This window comes from Saccoglossus kowalevskii, chromosome 14 (genome assembly GCF_978046115.1).
Source record: "Saccoglossus kowalevskii chromosome 14, keSacKowa6.1, whole genome shotgun sequence".
NCBI classification, from domain to species: Eukaryota; Metazoa; Hemichordata; class Enteropneusta; family Harrimaniidae; genus Saccoglossus; species Saccoglossus kowalevskii.
Window position 1 is genome coordinate 23,364,985 of NC_140654.1, and position 27,547 is coordinate 23,392,531.

Sequence of the window (27,547 nt, forward strand, 5' to 3'; positions counted from 1 at the left end):
TGATATCACATGTAACAATCCCGAATGAAAATACCAACTTTGCAATCGCTTTTCAAAACTTTGTAAGCAGTTTGTTACCGACGTTTTGGGTGGCTGTTGTCATACTCAGGACATTTACCTAATGATTTCAAAATTTAACTGCGGGGTTGTCATGACAATCACTTAGGTTAAATATACTAACAACTTCGCCAACATTTCAATCGCTTTTTCCAACTTTGCACGCTGTTTTCTAACATTTTACAGTCAGTTCATGTGAACATCTATAGGCTGCATTTAACTGGTTTATATTAAATTTGTCGACTTTACAACTGCGCGTTTATATATGCCAACAACTAAGGTCATATATACAAATACATCTACCAACTTTGCAATAACTTTGCACAACTTTGCAATCACTTTGAACAACTTTGCACGATGTGTTAACAGCTTAAACTCACTACGTGCCGACAATATCAACAAATTGTTCGTGAAATTAGAAGGAATGTAAAAACTTTTCATTAATAAAAAAAATTACAAACAATTTACGATTTTCCACTATAATTGATTGACATCACAGTAAGAAAAAATGCAGAAATGTTGCCTTATATCTTTTCCATGTGTGTGATGAAACCAAAAAAAATAAAGTCTAAAGCTCGTTTACTCATGCAGTCTCCCATGCAAGAACTAACCACGCTCGATGGTGCTTTACTTTAAATACTTGTCGTTTACGTAACCGCATAGCTGCATGGGTAATTTGCGCAAATAAGCCGGATTGGCGGCTATTTCATGTTATTTGGATGTTTTAAAATCGATATTGCTGGCACAAATACCTTCTAGATTTGACCTATGACCTCTACATACTTTGAGTAACACTACGCTAATTTAACGGCAATTTACGAAATATTTATTCACATTTTCGAACTTTTAGCTATGGAACTTGTTACAATGATATCACAGGTAACAATCCCGAATGAAAATACCAACTTTGCAATCGCTTTTCAAAACTTTGTAAGCAGTTTGTTACCGACGTTTTGGGTGGCTGTTGTCATACTCAGGATATTTACCTAATGATTTCGAAATTTAACTGCGGGGTTGTCATGACAATCACTTAGGTTAAATATACTAACAACTTCGCCAACATTTCAATCGCTTTTTCAAACCTTGAACGCTGTTTTCTAACATTTTACAGCCAGCTCATGTGTACATCTATAGGCTGCTTTCGACTGGCTTTCATTACATTTGTCGACTTTACAACTGCGCGTTTCTATATGACAACAACTTAGGTCATATATACAAATACATCTAGCAACTTTACAATAACTTTGCACAACTTTGCAATCACTTCGAACAACTTTGCACGGCGTGTTAACAGCTTAAAACCCACTACGTGACGACGGCATCCTCAACTTGTTCGTGAAATTAGAAGGAATGTGAAAACTTTCCATTAATTAAAAACGTTACAAAAATTCCACGATTTTCCACTATAAATGATTGACATCTTTTCCATGTGTGATGAAACAAAAAAAAATAAAATAAAAAGCTCGTTTACTCAGGCAGTCTCAAACTTTTTGGATTTCGGCATTCCCATGATGTATCCTTGGAAGGAAAAAATGTGTAATAATAAGGTTATTACGAGGATACCTCAAAGTATGTACTCAGATAATACGCCATCGCATCGACCTACGCGCAGGTATTCTCGTAATAACCTCATATTTATGTCATTATGTGTATCATCTAATACACGTTCCCAGTGCCGAGATTTTAACAATAGTTTTGTAATTACACTCATATTTTAACTAGGGCTTCGTGAGACGTATCGTGAATTCAGATTCCAAAAATCAAACTGTTTCAGCATAATTTTGACTTCGATTGAATAACCCAACATTATGTGGGGTCCTTGATTTGGTCGTTGTACAATAAGTACATAAAAATGACGATCCGGTAGATGACGATCTCCCAGCTCTGTCAAGCTTCACATCCACAATGTATGAAACAAATTGAAACAAATGTCTGTGCCTCTTATCACTAACCTGAACTTTCAGAATTTTGTTTTTCATCATTTCACTTTGCGGGTGCATTACACAGAAATTGTAGGGCTAATTTCCTACTTTTTTGTAATATTGTAAATAAATTTATAGATATTACCAGAAAAAAAATGTCATACACTTTCAATTATATAATGCACCTTGGTTGAGGATTATACTGAGATATTTCCATGTAAATGCACTACAATGCAGGGGCCTGCGCATATAACATCAGCGAAAGCGTACGCATTAATTATTTTCCAGCCATATGAGAATCGTCAGGTCTATATGCATTGGGCAGATACTCTCGTGTCATTATATCCTGCAAACAACTCACGGTTCACATCTTAAACGTTAGGGTTAAATGACGTTGTATTCGTCCGCACGTTTAGTAAACACTGGTTAGATTGATTTTGATAGTTTCCGATATGCGCATTGCATGAGTGATACGCTCTCACCAAAATAATCCGGTTTGGCAGAAACTTTTTCCACGATAACAGTACGAATCGGATCACGTATTTGTGTTGACTTGTCGGCCAGTTTTATAGACTCTCCAGGCGACTTTATTCAAGTTTCCTCCCATTTCTACACATTTTACAACATTCCAACCAGCGTTTTGACTTTCAACCCAACTTTTTCTATTTACCAACCAGCTATTGCGACTTTCCTTTCAACGTTTGTGTCCTTCAGGTCATCTTTTTTAACTTTCAAGACAACTTACCAGCAACCATTTTCAACTTTCAACAAACTTTTCGACTTTCAACCAAAGCTTTGATTTTTGTGACAACTTTCACGCACAACATGATTCACTACACGACTCGGATTTTTCAAACTGCCTTTAGGGACAGTGCATTTCTTCGCGAAATAATTTCTTGGGTAGCAGTAATTTTGTATTATAGATAGACGAATGTATATGTAAAGTAGAAACCCTTAATTGAAATGTTTTATAACCCACTGATTTGAATAATAAAACAACACTCCCGACAGATGTTGTTCAAATTCGAAATGTTGAATTGAATTGAATTGAATTTTTATTGACTTAATTTACAGGCAATATTGATAAAAGAAAACAATACAAACAACACTGACATACATAGAGGCTCGAAAATAGTGTAAAACACTAAACAAGTCCACCCCTTTTCTAGGTTAAAAACAAACTACAATAATACATACAACTCAATTATGTATACTGTAAAAATCTGTTCATTTCTTTTTTGAATGAATTTCTTGAGCTTATGGAACGAATTTCTTCTGGAAGTTTATTTCAGAGTTTGGCTCCAGCATATTTGATGCTTTTGATTGTGTGTGATAATAGTGTTGGATGGACGAGAAATATTGAGGAAACCCTGGTGGTAACTTGCCATTGAGATTATCATGAACAAAGATATTTGCCAAACTTGTTGTTTACTTCATGTAGATGAGGATGAATTCATGTTCTAACGTTGAATTTGTAAACTTTAGCAACCGCTATGTTGGGGAAATCGGGCTACGATAAATTTGGATTATCTATATTTCCGCTTTTACTTTTAGCATTTTACACATCCAATGCGAGATGCATTACACTAATAGAACCCCATGAGGGCGCTGTGGTAAAGACAATATAGAGGACATTACACAGAAGTAACACTTGGATGGTCCTGTGATATAAGGTACAATAATCATAATTTCTATTTTCACATCCATATCAGTGTACAATACACCATCAACAAAACGACATTGAAATTATATTTGCTCTTTGGACCAGTCACGGTTAGCCTGTATGTAGGTATGAGTGGCGCCCTCACCGGCCGAACGGCATTATACCCCACTGTTTGGCTGGTTCCCGCCTCCAGTGTAACGGTTCCAGCATTCTGATTGGTCTATCACTTTCTCGTTGCTTGTTCTATTTTCCTTGCTCACCTGACGTCGGCGCTTACGCTCGTGGCCGTTCAGGGCTTTCCTTTTACTTTCGAAAGTTGGGGGAATGAAAAACTGTTTCTTTTGTTGTCAATTTGTACAGAAACAGCGAGAAATGTCAGAACCATCTCAAATATTAAGTCATTGCTGGAAGACTGTATGGGCATGGCGTTTTTCACGGGGAACAAATATTAATATGTTTTCAAATTACGTCACTTGGTCAAGTGCCTTTGGGTCGGGATCCCGGCCCAGTGAAACAATATGGCGATTATCAGTTACCTGCGTCATACTTGCCATTCGCAATCAAGGGACGCCGGGAACCAGCGACACCCCACTTGGAGCACCGCGGAGGGGCAACTCACGCGACCATGACAGGCGAAGTCACGGTAGGATCTATGCTTTTGGCCATAAATGATTAGAATATTATTTTGTGACAAACTTTATTCCATATATATATTCATATATTTAAATCACAATATATACAAATTACGTAGTACATACAATATTTACCGTGACTGGTAAATTACATGCGCGCGTAATTCTCCAAATGTGCGTCACATCCTACGCAAGTAGTGGGGTCACGTGACCATACTGACTTTGTTGAAAACAAAAATACAGCCAAATTACAATATACATACATATCATTTTATATACAATTCATGACTGTGTTTTAATTTACCTAATAATGTGCACGTTGTAAACAGTTAATAAAGTAACAATGATACAGTACGCTCAAAATACCATTTACAATTTTGGAGTATTCATTACAATGGGATAGTTTAGTGTTCATTGGTGCGTGGTTAAAATAACTTGCATAACGTCATACGTAGGCTTACATCATGCAATTGTGAACCGCAAAATGACATACGCATACAGCCTGTATATACTTTGTTAAACCTCATTTAAATTTGAAATATTACAGACAGGGGCTGACACCGCGACTAAACAGATAATATAGATAGTGTTGAGTATTTATTTTAAATACAACCTGGATTATATCATATAGCTTGAACTAAAAACGTTACATCATCGCATCAAATAGTATTCGTTAAGCAAATAATTACTTATACAATATACATGAACTTTCAATTCGTGGTACGTAACAATAATACAGAGCGCATGCGCATATATTTGTAATTCACTATGTAATCTACCAGTAACAGTGTGTACTAGTACGCGACAAATATGTTTAGGATCAATCATAACTCGAAGTGTATATCGTAATAGACCATTTCTGTTTACTTCGAACAAACAAAAGTCATAACGTCGTAGGGATGTCACAACATCGCGTTGCTTTGACAAGGTCCAGCTTTCGAAATAATATGAATAATTCATGTGAATAAAAAAACGTTTTAGAGAATTACTGTCTTGGGTATAATAATAAAATCTGACATCTCTTTAAATTCAGTAATTGCACTAATTACATTCGTTTTGTAAATGCACGTTTAAGCAAATTGCGCCATCTAGGCGGGTCTCCTCTTACCTGTAGGCGTCCTTCATAACAGAAATGACAAATGATTACACAAACAAACAAACGTGTTATTTTAGACGCACTTCCCCCACAAGAGGGCGCTATTTATATGAAAACAACTTTATATTCGATAATATATATTATTTGTAGCATTATTTACGTCGATTAACAACGGTGTCAAAAGAAAATCACGCAGTCCACACGTGGTGTTGATTAACATATCTGAGTGTTAATATATTTTCATTCATGCCACTGGTCCGAGACCTGGCTTTGGGCGGTTTTTATGCTTGATGCAGACCAACGTTGTAATGAAGACAGCCAATAGGACAACAGCTATGACGGATATCACAATAATCGTCACGAGATAGCTAGTCGGTTGCGGGAAGTATTTCATGGACGCGGAGACGATGTTGGATCTGGGTGATTTGTTACCGCCGTCGTCAATAGCAACCACACAAAACACATATGCAATGTCACCTGTAGAGAGAAAAACATGACGGCGTAACCATGGATTTTCTTCATTGTAACAAACTCTGGATTCTTTCATAAAAAATACGATCGACACACTGTGTTTGTATTATCACAAAAAAAAATAACAGTTTCACTCATGCGTAGTACCGACATACTGTAATCGTACCTTGAGTTGGTACAATAATGGTAAAAGTTTCGGTTTGTCCAGGTGATTTCGGTGACGACAATACGCCCTCAATGAAAAGGTCCTGGGTGGTATTGGTGGTGTCCTCGTGGTTTGAGTGCATGGTACTGAAATCGGTATGCATCCATATCTCGTAAGAGGTCGCTATTTATGATAAAGATAAACATTCAGATTGCATGTTTAACTGAAAAACGGACAGTAGATGCAAATTGACTAGCTCCTCTGATGTGAACATTTTGCTTTCAAATTTGGTCGCTCGCACTGTCATTTACAATTAATCTAAACAATAGACGCCCATTCTAAAGTATATATCTACACGCATAGCAGTTTTGATGTGTAAACTAGACCCCATTCTGAAATGGTCACCGAGATATCGCTCTGTACGAGAAAACCGCGTGACTTGTTATAATAAGGCGTGTCTACATCGCGCGTTAAAATTTGCATATAACATTAGCGCGTTATAAAGATTGTGATAAAGAAAAGAGTGGTATAAACAAAGATCAGTGATTACTTGAAATCGATACCAGGAAGGAGGGGGGTAAAAAAATTTATATAACATTTTATTATTTAATAATTTATTAAAATACATAAGTTTGTCCAACTCCCTGTGCTCAAATACTGTTCCATTCTTTGCCGCCATTGTATCCACTGCGCCCCTGATCACACGCGTTGTTCTCACTTTGTGAAAACTGTGCAGCTGTTTTATTTCATTTGTTTCACTGATTCTAACGGTGTCATAAGCCATGTTCACACAAGGGCGAAAAATGAGCGGTGACATACGTGTGTAACTTTTAATGGGTGGACCAGACCCCAAACGCTGTTGTCGCACCGCTTCGAACGTTGTAATTACACCGCATAAACACGAAACCCCGATCCCATGCGCCCTCTATCGCCGACATTTCATGTTTCAATCGCGTAATTTTCAATGAATTTGAATTTGAGTGGTTTTACTGGTATCAAATTATTAAGATGCTTATAATATTAATAATTTGTAATCACTAACAAATGTTTACTTATGCTGTAGGCCTATACTGCATGCTGTGTTTACTCTTGACAGTAACTGGTTGATGATCCAAGACTGCGAGGAGCTGAATTTGTCCCGGTATGTAGCCATTTGCAAAAAGGTTAATAGTGTAAAAATATCGCCCGAGACAATATAGACAGTATTCTCCATGTATTCGATAATGTCACTTTTTTATTCTGATTGCAGAATTATATAATGTAACAATAAATCCACGAATCGTGTGTCTTGAGCTGGTGACCCGGAGTTTGGACACAAAAAACGATTCGTAGATAATGTAGACAAAGTGACGTCATTTGATCGAACTTCTTTATGTATCTTTCTATTTGTGTCTGTTTGTTTCATATGTCCACACATATAATAGTGTAACACAAATTAGTCAAAACAACTTAAGAACATTAAAAGTTGAATATATTATAGATTTAAACGTACAAACCCCTTACCATCTCCAAAATCCAGGTCATCTCCCGGTGCGGTAAATTGAATCGTTATGTGTCTATCATCGTAGGATATTTTGGTCACTCGGAGGTCGACAATTTTAGCAGGAGAGTAAAAATCATATAACCCTAATAGTACAAATAATAAATATTATTATAAGGTTTTGCAAAGTGACGTGATAAGTTATGAATGCTGAATACTGATAAGAGTGACAGTAGTCAAGTGATATTCAACTTGAACGCCCGTCTAAAAGTGTCAAATAATGCAAGAAATATTTAGAAATCAACAGATTTAATGTTTAAATTTGGAAAAATAGCCGAATGCAGAGAGTAATACTGATTTCCGTCGATACTTGTTGTGGCCTCAACTTAAACTTCAACTGCAAGCTGAGGATAAAAAATATGGTATTCATGCTTACCGCTACATTCAGTACTCCCATCGCAAGAAACACTGCCCCCATTGGTAGTTCTCTGAAACGTTCCGGTCGATTCATCGTCAGGCTGTGCTTCTCCACTTACACGCTCAGGGTCCGTGAAAGAACCGTAGCCCACTATTCTGCTGGGACTGATTACTGTATCGTCACCGGCATCCACAACTTCAACCTAGTGTTCAAGTACATTTACATTTTTAGAGGTGAATGTATGTTGCACTGTCAAGATGCATCATATAGACAGATATTTCACGAATTAAACAGTATAACTATTTACCTTGACACTGTATCTATCGTCTCCGGCAAAAGCAGTGAAATATGACGAGTAGACGCCGTCATCTTTTGTGATATCGGCGCCACTACCGCTGTCAGCCATAATCAATTGAACCGAATCACCGCTTGGTCGTTCTACAGTAGCTACGACATGAGCGTTCAAAACTGGCATGGCTCCTATGAATGGAATCAAATTATACAATGAATATATGGTATTTTTCCGCATGTGCATGACACACAAATCACGAAATGTATAATTTGGCTGGAAATTGCCCTTTCATACGAGTGCTCCGTCGTTGGGCACTGATTGTACATACACGTGCGCATTGAATCTTACGAACGCCCTCTATTTCGTACGAATGCCACTAATCAGTCGTGTGAGGGCGTTTGTAAGTTTTATCAGTCAGCGCGTTACAATGTTTCCCTAACTTCCACGGCTCTCAATCGCCCAGTCAGCGAAGGTCAATGACAGATTTAGAGGGGGACATAGGGACCCCCCCCCCAAAAAAAATGAAGTTACTCATACATGTTTACTCCACAATGCAATGCGGAAATTACTCCATTGTAAAGGCGCGCCCCTCTATTTGAACTTCTTGCACCCGCCCCTGAAAGCTCAGGTCACTGGTCTGAGCTGAAACCAGCATTCCGCTGATCCTAGGCGAAATGAATGCCAGTGATCTGACCAAGTCTGCTATTGTAAAACCAGTGTATAACTTTACAAATGTGTAGAGTAATGTAGTGCTACAAATACTAAGTACACATACATACCTTTAGACACAGTTACATACAGTATTAGTTTCTCGGGTGGATTTATGGTATTGGCGCTCCATTCTGACCTCACTGTTATAGGATATTCACCTGGTTTACCGCTCTTTGATCGAACCATCACATAAACCTGTTGCTCCACCGATGATGGATTGTAGATCGATGCAGTCCAACTACCAACCTTTAAAAGAAATCGAAAATACCTATGATACTATTTGAAAAGAAACATGACCTACCTTTCTTCAATTTTACGGGTATGACGAATCATCGAAACAAAAATCAATGAATTGAAAACATGCCTTTTTGGTATAAATTGTTTCATTTGCCAAACATTATCGCAACAGATCAACAGCATGCTTAGCGACATATATATTTATTTGTTTTTAATTGCAAAATGTGTTTTTATTGTTGTACATTTTGGAGATTTCCACGTGAATTGTTTGTATGCTATATAATGGAATATTGTGAAATTCTATTTTAAATTTATAAAAAAAAAAAAAAATCCTCCATCAATGTTCAGTTTCTGTCATTAAACTTATTTCAAGTTATATACATGTATCACATTGATCCTGCTTCCGGTGTCGATTTTAAATTGGCATTGTGGGAACAATTCAGTATTAGAATATGTATGTATTCCACTGACGAAGACAAGTACGATGTGTTTTGTTTTTTTAACAAGTTATTTGTTTAATGGCTACAGCCTTAAACGTACATCAGCAATTCCTTCTATTTTAATCGTCACCATTTTAAATGTACTGTCCAAGTCATAGGACGCTGAATCTTTGTTAATTATACTTCCATCGGGAGTGTGCAAAGTAACCTCAATAGCCTGGTCTCCGAGATACGTGAACGTGAATTCAGTATCCTTTCCAATTGACGCGTCGATTGCAAGTGAGAATTCGAAAATAGCGCCACCATCGATGAGTCTCGCATCACTGTAGATCGACACAGCTTGGTCCAACTCACCTTACAAAAAAATAACAAATATGCATGAGATTTTGAAACATTCCCCATAATCCATACCCCAGACCATTCGTCCCGGTGTTATCGCTATCGCCACACGAGACTCCAGCTTGTCTCCTATACAATTTTCCTTCCGCCCACTTAATTGTAATATTCATATGACCTTTGCACTGACATCGATAGCCAATCGCATTCGACCGCGGACGTCACTCTAAATAAACAACTGAATAAATTAATATACCATATTTGGAAGATAGCGGGTAAATTCAACGTTGTTGGTGTGTTCCTTCGGGTTCCGAAGTCGCACGAAACGAGTTCATGTTCCGTTATCTTTCGCAAGTAAAACAGGTCGATATGTATTAAACATGGCATTTGTTTTCTTGTTTTAACCCCCTTATTACGCAAGCTTCCGTCGAAGTGGTGTTTTTTTCGACGATTTGTGGCATGTTGCAAAACGAACGAAACATTGCGACATTCTTAGCGGTGGATAAGGGATCGACTATGTCGTCACATTTATGTCTCGTTTGAAGAAGAATAAACAACCGCTCAGAAAAATATGTTGCTAATATTTAAGTGCGGTGCCTTGAAATCGCCTGCCCGACGTCCAAATTTCAAAAGGATGTTCGATTTGCAATGACGACCGTTCATATGTACGAGGCGACGTTACTAATTACTACTAGGGTCGGTGTTTGCATTAAGAATTATAGAACAAAAGATCAGCAAAGCGGTGCTTTTGTCGGCGATTTTGTCAAAGGGAATATTGATAAAATGTTGCAAAACAGAATCGCGAGTTGGGTGAAAAATTGCGCCGGCGGCATTCTCAGCGATGGGGATACCCGAGAAACACCGTGTCACGGTGCATTCGTGCATCAGTACACCGAAGAAATACATACATATTGTTGCGGACGACTATTGTAGACTGTGTTCGTGTAGTCTTCGAGTTTGTGGACAGTTAAAGTCGTGTGTGAATTTATTCAAGCCAGGAAAAGCAGAAGGGATAACTTATGGAAATCGTCTTTCCAATTTGATCCAGTGCGACGTTGTGAAAGGAGCGACTCTGTCGTCTCATCTATGTCTAGTTTGTAAGAGAAAGATTGATAGCGCAGAAAAATCCGCCAATAATGTAAAACAGTGGCGTGAAATTGTCAGTCATTCTAATATCTCCCAACCTGTGAACGAAAGGGTTAAGCGTGCTGCCTTGAAATCACCTGCCAAAACTAAAATGGCGCGTGTCACGTGACTTTGTTTACTAAAGATAGCGTGGGCGTTTGATTGACACTCAACTCATTAGTATTCCACCAATCACAGCTACATCTACTTTCTGGATGTGCGCAGTCAAATTGTATAGGAGACAAGCTGGAGTCTCGTGTGGCGATAGCGATAACACCGGGACGAATGGTCTGGGGTACATAATCCAACACAAGTTTACCGTTGATAGCGGATTACTCGTTACACGGTTATGAATATATAATGTACTAGTTCTGATCACCACGTGACTAAAGCCTAGGTACGATAGAAAGGATGAGAAATTGTGGTTAAATTTGATTGGCTGACTAACAATGACATCATAAGGAGGATAACCATTGTCAATCACCTGGAATCCCCGTAATTCCCATGCATGCGCCACAGAAATTAGCCAAAGCACAAACATTGTGTATGTTTTGCGAAACCCGTGACCGGAATTGCGGGTTACAATCGCCCATTGAGTAAACAAAATTGGACATATACATATAACTCATTGGTAAGTGCTTGTAGCACATGGCTCCATGTTTATGTATTTTAACATTGACATCACCGAATTATTATTAAGACATCGAAATCGACACCTGAAGGACTTTATCTTCCGGGGCTTGTTAAAGCTATCGATATGTTGTTCAGTTTCCGACTGTAACTAAGTAATACGACATAATTATATAACGAAGTAACATGATGTAATTATAAGAAAGTAATATTATGTAACTGTAATGAAGTAATACAAGATAACTTTAATGAAGTAATTTAATGTAACTATATTAAAGTAAATTAATGTAACTATTATAAAGTAATATAATGTAACTTAAACGACAATAAAGTTTTGTGGTGTAACTACAATTAAGTTATATGATTTAACTATACAATCACGTAATTTCCGGTGACTCACTTTGCCCCCTTGTAGCGATGGCTGCTAAAGCTTCAGCCAATGCGTTAGACGAGTTACTTAAAGAAGCTAAATAAATCCTTCCTCCCGTTGCCGTTGTTAAAGGCTCCAGGGAATCAGCTGCAGCCTGAGTGACGGCTATCACATCTACACATATACCTTTTGATATGAGCTGAAATGAAAAGTATATATATTGCGATTTGCGTTATGATGAACACACATAGTATTATTTAAAAGTTATTACGTCGTTTTTACAAGACTGTACGTAAACGAATAACGTTTCCTGCATAACTATTGTTCTATTGGCGGAAGTTGAAGGATGAATATAGTAATTGTCACATACCTGTGCGAATTTGCGTATAATGCAAACGAGTTATTTAGAAATGTCATGAATACTATAATACTATATGAAAACTGATATTGAAAAATAATTTAGCCTGGGGTTGCTGCTTCTTTTGTGAGATACTTTAGTAAACGACGGTGTTCACGATGAACACTAGTATATGTTACGTGTTCAAGTAATTTGTATAGTGCGCATGCTCATTCAACGATTGGAATATACTATCGGGAGCATGTGGAGGAGTTGGCATGTCCGTTAAAGAAACAAGAGCAACTTGTTCAGAATGCCTATTAGATTTTCTGATGCAAGAAGGGAGTCGTAAGTTATCGTAAATAAGCTTGTAGGCATGATGAATACTATTTTACGAAATGTATGGGAAATGTAATTGTTATAACCAGTGTCGGCAGCTACGTACTGCATTGTCATTATGTGTGGCTTGGTACGATTACAGATTTAACTCAAAATCATATATTTACAGGACCAGAGAATCCTATAAAGTATAAATTCTTTGCTGATACCCTCAGAGACATGATATCAGGAGACAAATAAGATTGTACAAACGTTAGACAGATTTTAACAGAACAATGCAGTTCGATTTGTCTTACTGGTGCAGAGGCACATTTTCGTTCAAACGTAGCTTTTCTCGAAACAATAATGATAATAAATTAAACATTGTGTTTTTTTATAACATTATAGTTTTTAGATTGAAGGGGAATATGAATGTATGGTCAGAGCAAATGAGATGATTTCTTACCAATATTGTTCATTTATATTAAAGACGAAAAAAGTTATTGTTTTTTTTTTTTCAGTTTAGTACTCATCCATTTTGAAGTGTCCACGTTCTCAATTATTGAGTATTGTTTTTTACAGTTACTTGAAGAGTTTGAACTTTAGTAAACAAGTTGGCACACTTATTCAGTTGCGCACAAGTTAGGGACTTAATAAGTTTAAAAATACTTCTTTATGTGACAGTTATTATTCTTCACAAAAACTATATATGTCTTTTTACAACATTTTAACACTAACACATAAACTTACCTTGTTGATGTTTATATTTAGTAATACATATTTACTTGATTGACTGATTTGTTTATTGTATTTTATAATCACTGTACATACCTCAAAGTGCTTGATTGCGAAATTCAATATTTGATAAGTTTTACTCACAAACACTTCGCAAAATTTATTTTGGATGCAGATACCTGTTTGTCACACGCAATTATGATTTTCGTAATATCATGTTATCAGTATTATCAGTTATCAGCACTTTTTGAAATGTTTCTCCTATAAAACAACTGTTCAGTATTTAGAATATGTTGACCATGATCATGATGGGAGACACAAACTGTTTTTTTGTTTTTTTTTGTTATCGAAAGCTGTAAGTGCAAACTTGTCAGGCCCCGTGTCTGGCTGACATCACGTGGTGACAGTTTTGAAATGAAAACTTATGCAAACATTTGCACTATTGAACTTATCGGGAAACAATCATCATAATATTCATTTACACTTATTGTAAACGTCATTTGTGATCTACGCCGAGTAGTCGTTTCGCATCGCTCACGTGTAGTAGAAACGTCTTTATAGATTTTCATTCACTTGACCAAAATTATTTTGGATTTAGTTTGTTTAAATAATTTATATAGAGAACTGAATAATACCGAACATTCCCGATAATTTAAATATTATGGACCCAATCTTACACGTTAATGTTGCACACGGGGGCGACAATTACTCTTCGCAGTCCTGAAAAACAACGTTCCGACATATTCAGTCCCAGAAAACCATTGATGTTATAGAAGTGCATTGCCACAAGAGGGCGCAATTTATAAAAAAGACTGGATGTATTGAGCTCCTGTGTTACTCACATTTGGCAGAACATCTGAAATCATTGGAGATGTATTCTCTTCGCCATCGGTAATAAGCACTAGACACCCGCCAGTTGTACTATTGTCGCCTTCTTGTAAAACTTGAATTCCTTTTTGCAGCCCTATAATGGCCAGTTTATTTAATTATTAAACACACAACAAAATATTCTGCTAAAAAATTACAAAAATATTACCCTAACAATTCTAGATTACTTAATTCTTAAATGTACATCATTTTTTTTCTTTTTTTTTTATACACAATCAGTAGACACAACTATTAATTGGATAAATATATAGCAATCAAGCATCTATATATCGGGATGCCACGCACTGACCTGCGCCAATGCTTGTGGAACCACCCACAGTTGCCGGTATTTCTGTCAATAAATCAGCTCGTGTGCCAGCATCAATAGTCACCAATGTTGATAAGATTTCTGCAAGACTATTGAATTTAACCATTCCGAGTTCACTTCCATCGCTTACCCAACTTGATATGTACAAATTGCAGGCCTGGGAAGAGACCGTGACGAAATGGATTAATGTGTATATGGCAAGCGTCGTGAAGCGCAGTAGATCATTTTCCGTTTACTGCGAGATCCCGCGTTATGCGTGAAATCGAACGTAAAAACATGACAAAAAAGGTCATAGCGTCATAGTGGCGACAAACATCGCGTGGGATTCTACAAATGCGAAAGTATTATGGGGGATATTCCCACGCTTAATAATATGCTGTACACATTTGATGATGGTCAATTTCGATGAAATAAGGGTATTCAAATGCAACATTTCCGTGTCAAGGATCGGCCTTTCGATGCGAGCTACGAAATAAAGAAATTCGAGTTCAAAATCAAATCGTTCGATTTCTGCGGCAGACGCTCGGTGCACGTCTTTCACGCAACACGCGAGATCTCGCAGTTTAACGGAAAATAACCTATTCGATCATGAAAAACTTAAATTGTTATACAAACTAAATATTATTCATCAAATCAATTCAGTATGGTATTACATACTTGTCTTAAAATGACGATTCGATCACCACTCATACTCCCAGAGACGTCCAGTACCAATGTGTTTCTTGTACTCTGTTGTTTGACAATACGGAACTCTGGAACAGTCAATGTCGCATCACATCCAGCTCCTGGTGGGTTAGCGCCGTCAGCAAAGTCTACGTGTTCTCGCATTATCTATGGGGGAGGTGTAATATTTTTAAAATTTTTAAAAGCGCTTAATGTAAGTGTCGATCGCAAATAATTGCAATGCTTTCATTGGGGATGCGGTTCGGTGACACATATCATGTTTTTTGTTTAGTATACCTGTACATGTTTGTGGCATTGGTAGCAGTGGCGGTGTTGGTAGAAGCGAATGTTGTTAGTGGTGGTGGTGGGAATAGTTGGGTCTGCAGTGGTGGCAAAAGCTGGCAAAAGCAGTGGTGGTAGTAGTGGTAGTTTTTTGTTGTTGTTTGAGTGGTTGTTACGTATGATGGCAATGATGGCACTTGTGAATGTGGTGACGGAAGTAGTAGTTGTGGTGGTCGAGTTGGTTATATTAGATGTAGTGGTGGAGGTAGTAATAGCGGTTCTGGTTGTGGTTGTCGTGGTAACAGTAGTAGTGATCGATGACAGTGGTAGTAGCAGTGAGGAAGTTGGTAGTAGTGTCAGCGATGACTGTGGCTGTCATGGTAATTGTAGCAGAGATGGCGAGGGTAGTAGTAGAAGAAGTGGTGTGATCATGGTTGAATGGCGGTATCGATGCTGGTTGTAGTGTGATGGTTGGTGCTCGAAATTCATTTGTTTTTAAAATTAGAATTTATCTTATAAAACGACAAACTTGCCTCCCATACGCTTTTCTCGTCACATAGTATATTATGTTTACTCGGAGATTCAATGTTGTGGATACTTCCTGGTGTATCAGCGAATGTGTCGTTGTCACAAAAGTGGATAAGCTGAAACGAACAAAAAAACATGAAGAAATGTGAAAGTATGACAGCTGGAGAAAACTGGAGAGAAACGTTTACATTTAACTGAGGAAATGGTCGTGGTGTTTATGGCGCATAAATGTCGTGTTCATTTCACCTTAGGGACTAATATTATAAGCTCTAAATTTCAGTGCAAAAGTAATTAATTAATATGATTTAGAAATAAATTTATTCGTCACATGTTACAAATTGTTTAGCTCCTCTCACCAAATTCATATTGAATGCAATTACCAAAAAACACAAATAGCTACGTCTAAAAAACGCCGGTGTTAACACTGTTTTTTGTTGTGCAAATACTGTATTAGATAATCTGCTGAATTGTCTGCTCGCCTTCTCACTTAGTAAAAACACCGGTGTTTGAGGATTGAATGCTGGCCTTCCATCTAATATTTTGTGTAGTTCATCCCAAAATGGCATAGTTTTCGGATCTCTACCGCTTCTGTTGTTGTGCTCAGTCACTTCTCTGTACTTTATACGTAAAGTTTTGATCTTCCGTTGATATTGTCCTGTCCGACCCCTTCTCAGCCGCCTTTTCTGCAATCACAGCATATACTCTAGCATCCCTAGACGTTCCGTCCATAATTCTTTGAATATTCTATTCTCTCCATACAGATATCAGTAATCAGTAATTTCGATATTCTTGTATAATGAAAAGCATAAATAAGTCGGCGACAGAGGGCGTTTGGCCGCCGTACTGTGTTCACACGGCACATTGCGTTGTGCAAGAGCCGGTGTGACAAAGACGTTTAGGATCTGGTCCACCCCTTTTACGACGGTGTCAAAAACGCCGACGCCACAACGGCGTATTCTGTTCACATAACGTTCTCAAATAAAAGGCGTTATGACAACGGCTTATTTCGTTTAGTGAGAACACCACTAATAATTGAAATAATCACATAAATAAATAGACAGACAAATAAAACAATAATATGTATTACACTTACCTGTGGTAGGTATTGACGATACATAAGAGAGCCTGTGAATGTTGCAACGTTTCTATCATCGTAAAAATAGCAATCGTCTTCCGGGTAATTGTTAACGAAAGCACATGGTTGACCGGTATTCAGGTTTACCATGTCACCTTTAAATGTAAGTGAAATGAGTTATAGTGTTATCAGACATTATAATAACAGATTATCCATGGTGCTACAATTTATATGGTGCCATCATTTTATCCTCCAAATTAATAGCAATTTATCTTTTTTTTTAATTTTAAAACAAATGAACATAAATATTTATTAGTTAGTTAGTTGGTCTTGTTTTGTTGGCAAAAGTTGATTTTTTCGCTCAAATAGTTAGAGAGGTAATCGTCCAAATGAATCACTATTAAATGCAACTTTCGGCTTGACGTTGAAAATGTTCCATACTTCCCAGATCTTCACATTTACGGAATTGATACATAAATTAGTTTCTGGTTAATCTTCAAGACTGAGTTAATAAAATGACTGCTGTGTATTTATGATGACCGCATTTCGTGTCTTTAAAACGTTAGGATGACATGTAGCAAATCAAACTCGAGATCTCGTTGAAAAAACTACAGTTTCTCGCTTTCAAATTGTGTTCAGCAAGTTCGGAAATGAATTATCTAATTTTGGTAACCATGGTGTTCATGGGTATAGGTAATTTGCATTTGTTTGTTTGTTTGTTTGTTTGTTATTTGTAGGTTTGTGCATATGCTTCAAAGGAACTTGATTAGAGATCTGTGATATTCCTGTGTATCGTGCCACAGAGCAGATTACCGTCTGTACCATAGAAAATTATTCTATATGGCTATTCTCCAAATAACATGCGTTTCTCCGAAACCAAACCAAACCAAATATTTTGCCGCTTTGATGTAATATATTTAACCGTGACAATGTCAGGGAGAGTTATTATGATAACAGCATACTAGTTAGTCTAGCTATGTAACTCATAACTTCTGACTTTTCATCTTTCAATGCAGCTAACGTTAACGAGCGAAGAACATTTCTTGGTGTATATTGTCATGATCTGGACAAAGTTTATAATATTTATAATGCTCGGAATTTAGTTCCCTGTGGTCAACTACTGGGCTCCATGTTTTCCTATATATTTTGGGGGTTACTTCATTTGGTTCTTTAAAATCAAATATCTTTCATATAATTTGTTTTTACGATATAGCCGCGTAGCTTGTTTATTCATTTGTCAGCCCAGAATATTTTACTGCAATCGTTGCACCATAAATAATACTAATAACAAAGTACATCGTGTTCGGTTACAGTATTTCAACTCTTCATAACTCTAAACAAATGAGCTACCGTATTTATTATATTTAATCTCGTTTGTTGAATTATACCACCGCTATACTATTTATTTTAGGATTATACATTGTCATATATAAGTAGATTTCAGATCAATACGTTGCATGCATTGCACTGGCTTGAAACAACTGGATAACATTGGCAGCAATTTTCACCATTTCGGTTACTGTCTGTTTGAGCCCGGTATTTTCATCAATTTCTATATCTGTGAATTCATAGCTGGGAATATGTGTCGTATTGAAGATGCGAGTGTGTTGAGACTCCCAGTAGGTATATTTACACGATTTTCGGAAGACACGACTTCAAATAAGTCGTTTTATTCTGCTATACACTATTGTTGTGTATGTTATTGAACAAAAAGTTTAGTTTATTATTATACCTGTGACTGCAGTAGAACACCTAGTGGCTTCTATGTCACCGTTAGAATTTGCATAGAAATAAGGAGCGCCAGTATTGCCGCCAGGGTATTCATCATATACACCATATCGTAAATGACCCCATTCGTGTACTATTACCTGAAATCAGCAATCAAACGAATGATATTTATTAAGAGATGTATTGGCATTAACATCTCCAGCCAGCTGTCTCGCAAAGCTATCTCACGTTCCAAGATGGTGTTTTAAAAGTAGAAACAAACCCTCCATAGATAAAAAAAATATTGTCAAACTATGTTATTATGCAACATTGCCATATCATTTTAATACTGGTAGTTACATACTGATAGTTTCTGTCTTTTGTAAAATATTCAGAGATAGAGATCAATCGAAACTGTTTTGGGTAGAAGTAGCCTGACAGGCGAGAGTGGTGCCCTCGCCGGCCGAACTGCATCAGACCTCACTGTGTGTAGTTTTTGGAGTACCACGAGGGGCGCAACTTACGCAACAATGTTAGGCTAGGGTAGAAGTAGTCACAGGATTTGTGAATACAAACATTAGACAATACTTGCTTGTTTTCTGTTTTGTTTTTTTTTTTTTTTTTTTTTGTTTTTTTTTTGTCACCAGATCATTTTCCAACTCATGCATTATACACAACTCAAAACATTTCCCAAACATTATTCAATACATACATGTAGTACGCATCATATAGTACACAGCATTTAGTATGTAGTGAGCGACACCCACAACAATATACCATTAATTGTATGGAATACGTACCTTGTCGTAATCACCATAATTGTCACCAATAGTTGAATCCGTGAGATAGTCTGCAGTGAGATGCATATACTCGCCCAGTTCTCCACACGGTGTTGATTTCCACACATAAGGTCCATCGTAGTCACTGTTGTCAATCCTGATATCACTGGTGTAATACGATTCAAAGCTTGGCATTTCATACTGGACGTTATCAGACCAAAACTTCGGTACAAGGATGGTTATGTTCTTGAAGTATGCACGGTATCTGTTGAGAATGAGAAAACATATGTTTATGTAAAACATAGGTCATATAGATGACTTTTATTCTTACCCTCTGTGTGCCCTCCAGCGACAGAACGCTGTTGTGATGTCAAAATGACGTATCCTCGGGGTGGACATCCCGGCATTTTCATCGCCTGGCAACCATCACGGTGAAAACAAAGGTCGAAAACTCCCAGAAATACGTACTTTGCGATAGTTGTTGAGACTCTACTAAACAGTGTTTGTGCTGTTTCCTCGACTGTAGCTGTGTTTACCGGCTTTTTGACCTGCGTTCCACAGCAGCTCACGCAGAGCCCATAGAAATACATGGTACAGTGCAATATCCTTCCCATAGATCTTTGCGCTTTACGCAATGATAAGTAACGGTTATCGAACTGTGCGAATTTCGGGTACATTTTTTCGCACCTTAGCAACATGGAACGTACAGCTAATGTCGTTCAAAACTACCAATGAGTTTACGCATTTGGTCTTTCATTAATTAGAATGGAGAAAAATCTCTCAAAAACATAATCATCATTGATGGGCCATCACAGATCAAAACGACATCGACGCTTTGAGCAGCCTTTTTGTCGTCCATTTACGCCTGAAAGCGCTTATTTCACCGGAGGACGGAATTTATAAGAAAGGTCTTCGTTAACTTTATTACTGGGAATAAATTGTGAAGCTGTTCGCAAGAGGGTGCAAAACGATTCGTTGCTGACAATTCTCGCATTCTACACTCCAAGATATAATACATCGACAAATCAAAGGACGGCACAAGAGAAGATTGATTGGTTTGCTGCAATGGAAGGGAGGCACGCATTGTTGCATTTGCGAGATATCAAATACTAAATGTACGCGTATGTTACCACGGCTTTGTCGCGGTGTTACCGACGAAGCTGTAACAATTGGCTTGTGTCTTGCATTAAAGTGTAATAGTAGCTACAGACGGTGAGATTGAGACTGTTTATGTGAAAAACTTTGTTGCGGGTAAACATTCCATAGTAGATTTACATAACTAGGCCAAGTAAAGAACTACGATGTTACATCATAACTATTGGAAAGCACTGGTGAAGATAGTAACAATGATTGTGTCTAGAGTATTAATACGTCAAAGGATACGGCAAGAAATTGAATTGAATTATCGAAACATATACTTCAAAAACAGGTTGGGTACTAGTACTTCGGACCATGGTCGGACTTTCATTTTGTTTCCTTTCATTTGACACTATCTACTTTGCGTTAGCATGTAGTTAACACAACTCCTATTTACAACTGGCGCCCAAATAAACTGAACAAGAAAACCGCCCTCTCCCTCTATAACTTTCCCGTGGTCATTCTTAGCAGTGTTTGTTTTCTCTTACTTGGATATTCCAATCAACAAGCCGACACACGTGGACACATTCATTTTCATGATGAATGCATGGTCATAAAATTGACATTTTTTTAATTTTTACTCTCGTGCCTTGCATGTTATATTAGGATGAAAATTAAATTATGGCTATAAATATGGCTGAACATCATAAAATATTATTTAAACTGTTCATATTAAAGTTACTACTGTGGAATAGTGCTGTTTTCCGATATCTGAATCACGTTGCAGTAATTTCGAGGACAATGTTTTCTGCTATGTTATCTAGTCGATATAAAGTTCAAGTAACTAATGTGACAACGTCTAACTGGAGCGCAAAGAACCTGATCAAATTCAAAACAGAAAGTGGAGAAAATCATTTTCAAATGCGATATATAGGTTCAGAAATCCAGATTGAAAATAAGATGTGGATCAAAGAAACATATGACATAGTAAATCAAAAAAAATGTAATCGTAAGAGCGTTCTACAATTGTTTACAGTGAAAATTTCATTTCCAATTTCAATATAGTGCGACTTTCGACACATCAATTTCAAACGGTGAATGGTAAAGTCATAACAAACAAACATCGCTAAAAAATGTCCAAGGGGTAATACAATGTAGATAGAAGACAGAGTTGTTTATGATCAGTTTATTACGGCGCCGCTGTAATGATCACCATCGTAATTCTGGATAAAAGAGTCAGTAAATTTAAATTTTGATTTTGTATTTTTTTCCTGTTTGACCCAAAATGTTCAGGTAATTTAGGAAGGCAATACATTTTATCAAAACTGCTATAAAAATAAATATGTTTTTATCTGGTCTTAGAGTGGTCAGTAATAGTTATAGAGTGGTCATTATTTTTAGTATCTAGTTTGCACATAATATGGTAATGGCAATTATAGTTAATTTTGGAAGTTGGAGTGATACCTCGAAGAAGAAAAGAAAAAAAGTCAAATCAATAAATTTATTTTATTTTAAATAGTTTATATGATATATCAATGACTTAATGTCCACCACGTGCCTTTTGACCAACTAGAATGTTCCAATGTTTTCGAGTCGAATCTATTTGTTTTCATAAATTGTTCCAACCTTTCGTACGAGATCACATGACATCCAAATGTAACACTAGGTTTTATTACGCTAAGAAGAAACCACAAAAGCTAACAATTACTAACAGTCGACCCGAAAGACACCGCCCATTGATGGAGCTGTCTGGAACTCGATGTTATTTATTGAATTTTGTTTTTTCGTGTTAAATCCGGAATATCCATAAACGTAAAAAATGGTTGTCTTTTTTTTTATTTTTACATATTACATAATATATCAAGTCACACGGATGAAACAAATGAAATAAAAATACGAAGTCATCGTACTCAGTTGGAAAAAATCGACCAAAGTGCAAAACGTTTTGTCTGTTTTAGAGAATTTTACCATTATTTCCCATAACAACGATATATCTCAAAATTCTGGTGAAAATTGATGAAATATAGATATGTACATAGTACATGCTGCTAAATACTAAAATGAAAAAAAAAATCATTGTAGACAGATTTATTGCCAGAAATAGTGCCAATGCTATAGGCGTTCATGCTAAAATTCACGAGTTTGTTTATGTGTATTTTCATAAAATTGGTTATGTGGGATATACTAACGGATCAGATTTTAGAGTAGATCTAGATTCAAGTTTCCGTAAATTGTTCGAATGGAGTCTTCTTCATAATATACGTCAATTTGGATAGTAAACATTACGTTTTAGTCTGTATATTTTTTCATGTGCGAAAGACTTAGGAACAAGTATAAGAATATGTACCGTAATAACTTAATGCTTAAAAACTTTCCATGAAAAAATGGTAAAACTAAATTTAATGACCCCCCTCAATTTGCTTGCATGAACAATGCTGTCGCTCCTCCCAAAACACGAACCCATCTCCTGTAATTTCTTTCTAGTCCCGACTTACCATTTCATTCCAACATGGGTGGAGTGAGCGTTATAATTGTAAATACAAACATGAAAAGAAATAACTGTTGGTCATGTGACCATTGTCTTTGCCGTGTATGTAGTAAACAACCACAGGGTTTGTGGGTTTGGTGCCTGATAAGTGTCAAGATTTGAAATTTTAGAGATGAACGCAAGTTTTTCATCAACTATTGAGAAAGATGGACAAGCTGTGCTCGAAAACTGAATCTAATATTGGAAGCGAGTACATACAACCCCTACTCTATCTTTCTATAGGTTTACAAATAAAAGTTTGAAAAACATTCACCGTCACGTTATACGCACGACGACGCACTGAATATTTCAATAACAGTAATGAAACGAAGTGTGTGTATTTCGCATCTTCGAAGTATAAGTCGTGAATCGCACCTCATAGTCGTGCTATATGACGTGCAAGCAAGTAACAGCCACAGTCGTCACTTTGTTTTGTGAAATAAATATATATATTACCATATTTGGTCGAGAACGACATAATCTCAAACAATATATTACTCAGTTTTCCCTGTCATTATTTTAAGCAGCTTTGATATACCTAACAAGATATAATTGATCGATTCATTTGTTTTGAAATTAGAGTGTGCTATAGTAGACACATTGTGAGGCAATTGGTCATAATATTCCATATCTTTCAAGATTCATAATTCAAGATTCATAATTCAAGATTCATAATTCAAGATTCATAATTCAAGATTCATAATTCAAGATTCATAAACAAAGTATGTAGGATAGTATATGTTAATTATCCATTCATACGGAAATAGCGCAAGGACTATAATTGTTATCGTAAATCAAAGAATCTGTTAAAACTTCAAATATAATTATGTATAATGTTTATTTCTCTCAAAACTATAGATCCTGCCCAGCTTCGATGTTATTATCTCGATCTCCAACAACAATTCGTAACTGGAATTATTACCATATCCGTTGCTATGGTTTCAAGTTCCGATCCTAAATAGACATGGTTTGGATCATGCGGCATTTAAACTGATTGCCACTCAATGGGGAATGGATAACAAGTGAAATATAATAATGTTCATGAATAATGCTTCCGTAATGGCCGTTTCATCGACTTTTGTCTATAATAAAACATTGACCGTTATAATAGTTACACCTTGTTCATAGTTAGTGCATTTACCCTCTAAATGGGCTGTTAATTGGTGTTAATTGGGATCATTATCAGAAAATGATCACATGACAGACATTCATCCAAATAAATGTTTTTGTTTTATATTTTTGCTAGTCCGTGTTCGCTTCATGAAACAAGTTGTTTGTTAGTCCCTATGACAGTCCCATTATCATACTGTTAATTCAAGTTATGACTTATGCAATTAGAATTGGTATTACAACTCCCCAAAGTTAACAATGACAAGAAAAGTCTTGATGCTTAACATTTCTGCTATTTTTTCTTATTCCAACAGCCACTACATGTAAAAATACTTTAATCGCAGCATGTTGTGATTTGCCGCAGGGACCCCTAGATTTAAATCACGACAAAACACGTGATATCTTTGTTTATTCGACACCCATTAGTCGAAAGATAATCGTGAGGCATGCTGGACGCAATAGATTAGTCACATTTATTTATTTATTTTTATTTATTCTTAGACTATTTGTTAACAAACTACATCGAATTTAGAAATTTACAAATTTAATCGCTCGATATCATCAAAGCCAATCGGAAAACATAAAAAAGACGTTTTACACATCGGGGAATTTAACGCACGTGCAGGGAATTATCGCGTTACGTTTTTTATTATTGACTGTATTGCCAAAGGAAATCGAAATTTTAAAAAAGACATATATATCAGTGAGAATACCCGGGGAAATTGAGTGAGAAACAGCTTCAGTCTATTGAAGAGATGACGCTGTATCCAAAGTTACAAAATGTAAATAAAATCTCCGCTATCAAAGCAGGATATACTCGAATGCGGAGAAATGCTTTGTCAAATCTCAGTCGCAACCAACTAGTGATGTTTTAGAAGAAAAAAAATCAGAACGAAATACATTTTACAGGGCTAGAAAGTTGGACTGTGAAATTTAGACAAAAGAGGGGAAATTGAAAGCTTTTTATAACGCGCTCTTTGTGAATTGCTTCCTCTGCGCAGAGTTGTTATAGTGTTCTCTTATTTTAAATGCAGAAATTGCCCCCCTCTCTACTCAATTAATTCCATATTTTCTTACAGCTTCCGACCAATCTCGAATAGAAACCATAAACGCATATTACGTTATAAGTCATGGATTATAGGAAATATTTTACCACTGCCCTCAAAAATCATTTTGGAAAGGCGTTTCCGATGAGCAGCTCCATTGGATGCAACTACAGCCTCGACGTAGAATCGAATCTCGAACTTCTTGTACATATGCTGAAAAGTTCTGATAGGGATTCTCGCTTATTAAAGAACGCAGTTATGCCCCATTAACAGTAAACTGTGTCGTATTTGTATGTATCTGCGTTATTTAGATACGATGGACATTGCAGCGTAATCGTTGGTTGGTTTAACAATATCAACAATATTTAATTAATAAACATTTTCTTGTATAAAGCAGAAATGTCGGGAACAAATTAAAAGTGACACATTACCTGGTTATTTCACAAAGAAATGCTGAAGCGTCGGTGAAAACTTCTTGAATCTTGTCCAGTAACGCCAAGTCTTCGGGAACATTCTCTTCAATTGCGATGACAATATCGTGGTATTCGTTGTTAACTAGTGTTACCCTCGAATTACTGACGCTATCAACAGTATACATCGTACATGCAAGTATAACACACATATACACAGTCGATGCCATCTCGAATCGAGACATTGTGCTTATTAATCTGGACCCACCCAAGGACTGTGAAATGTTTGCTAGTGTGAAGTGGTTATGTACGAATACGGGGTTACGTCATTACAATAACGTGGCACGACCACGTGACCAATGAGAAATAACAGAACTGATAGCTGTGTGTTTATGTTTACTGAAAACCATAGCAACTCGTTCCCGTTGGTGACCTATATTATGGTCCAGGCGATACAGTTGATGCCTTCTGCTCAATAGGTCGGTCGACGCTTCGGTGATTCCTTGGTCACTCGTTCTGAGTTTATCAGAGCGCAGATAAGACAAGGGGAAATCAATTACTTGTTGATGAACACTGTCTGAGGCGGTGTTAGGCGTCCACTCCTCTTTAAAATTGACCGTCTCGCAAGACAGACTACTTTTGAATATTATCTGGCTGTCAACAATTTATTTTCGGGAAGGTTTATCTTTTATCTATATAGGTATCATCCACGTTGAACTTGACTTCCGTTTTTCATTGCCGGATAGTTCATATTGCGACTGCAACGTATTTATTATGGTCTGCATGTTAAACACTGTACAGCACTTGTGAAACTACATAATAAGAATTCTATGAGCGATCAACAATAAATAGAAATTTACAAATGTAATTTCAACATCATTAATATTGAAAAGTAATTTTTGCATCTGACATGAAATCATCATATATTATCTAAATGCGCATGCGTGGTGGTATTGAAATGCATTCCTCAGAAGGAATGACTTGTACACCTATAATGTTGGGTGTGGTACAGAAACCACGAATCACCGGCTCAGATTATAATAGATCGAGACCGAATTAATGGCTGCGTGCCGTCATGGATCGGTGAGATTTTACGCTGTCATACAAAACACATTCCATGTACACATGGGGCTTGTGCACAGTTACCATTATACATTCAGCAGTCCTAAAACTACGATTAAACTCGCCGCTACCATCAAGTAAAAATAGAAAAGTCTGCTATTCTGTATAATTTGAGGTGTTAGATAGAGGCTTTTTTATATGGTGACAGAAAAAAAAATCGGTTTCATAGTGCACATACTTAAATAACACTGTATTTGCAACATATTTTGATTTATATTGGTGGAAATTACATCCAACAGTTTGTATTGAAGGTTGAACAGGTAACACATCAATAGCTTCAATACGCCCATCAAAATTATACGATGTATTGCACAAGTGCTTTGGCTGTTCAAGGCGTACGTAAATTACATCGCATCATCTGCCAACACAGGGTGCAAATACATTCGGAACTGCAGCATACGTATACTGACAATTGTTTCCAGAGAATATACACGATGACGGGTTTCTGCTATCTGATCACAGTTATGAACATTTTGGCCTAGAATATCTCATGTTTTATTTTCCCACCTGTGTGTTTTACAAAGGTGTAAAAATAAAACTACAAGGTAAATCAAAGCAAATGTGTAAAAGAGATTGATTACGACCCGAGTGTGCGTTGAGACCTGACGCTT

At 36.8% G+C, this 27,547-nt stretch overlaps 1 protein-coding gene across 1 annotated transcript; it reads right to left on the bottom strand.

The window, feature by feature from the left end:
- Positions 1-4,322: 4,322 nt before the first annotated feature.
- On the bottom strand, positions 4,323-26,079 carry LOC102804109 (calcium-activated chloride channel regulator 4A-like). The gene is made up of 16 exons (XM_006822810.3): positions 25,836-26,079; positions 19,666-19,909; positions 18,891-19,026; positions 17,177-17,313; positions 16,089-16,199; positions 15,268-15,441; positions 14,593-14,767; positions 14,258-14,379; positions 12,056-12,224; positions 9,665-9,918; positions 8,956-9,133; positions 8,192-8,364; positions 7,903-8,086; positions 7,490-7,612; positions 6,008-6,169; positions 4,323-5,847 (listed from the first exon to the last, which is right to left on the bottom strand). Exons 1-16 carry the CDS (start codon positions 26,057-26,059, stop codon positions 5,615-5,617), a joined length of 2,799 nt encoding a protein of 932 aa, XP_006822873.3. The 5' UTR covers positions 26,060-26,079; the 3' UTR covers positions 4,323-5,614.
- Between the last annotated feature and the right edge of the window lie 1,468 nt (positions 26,080-27,547).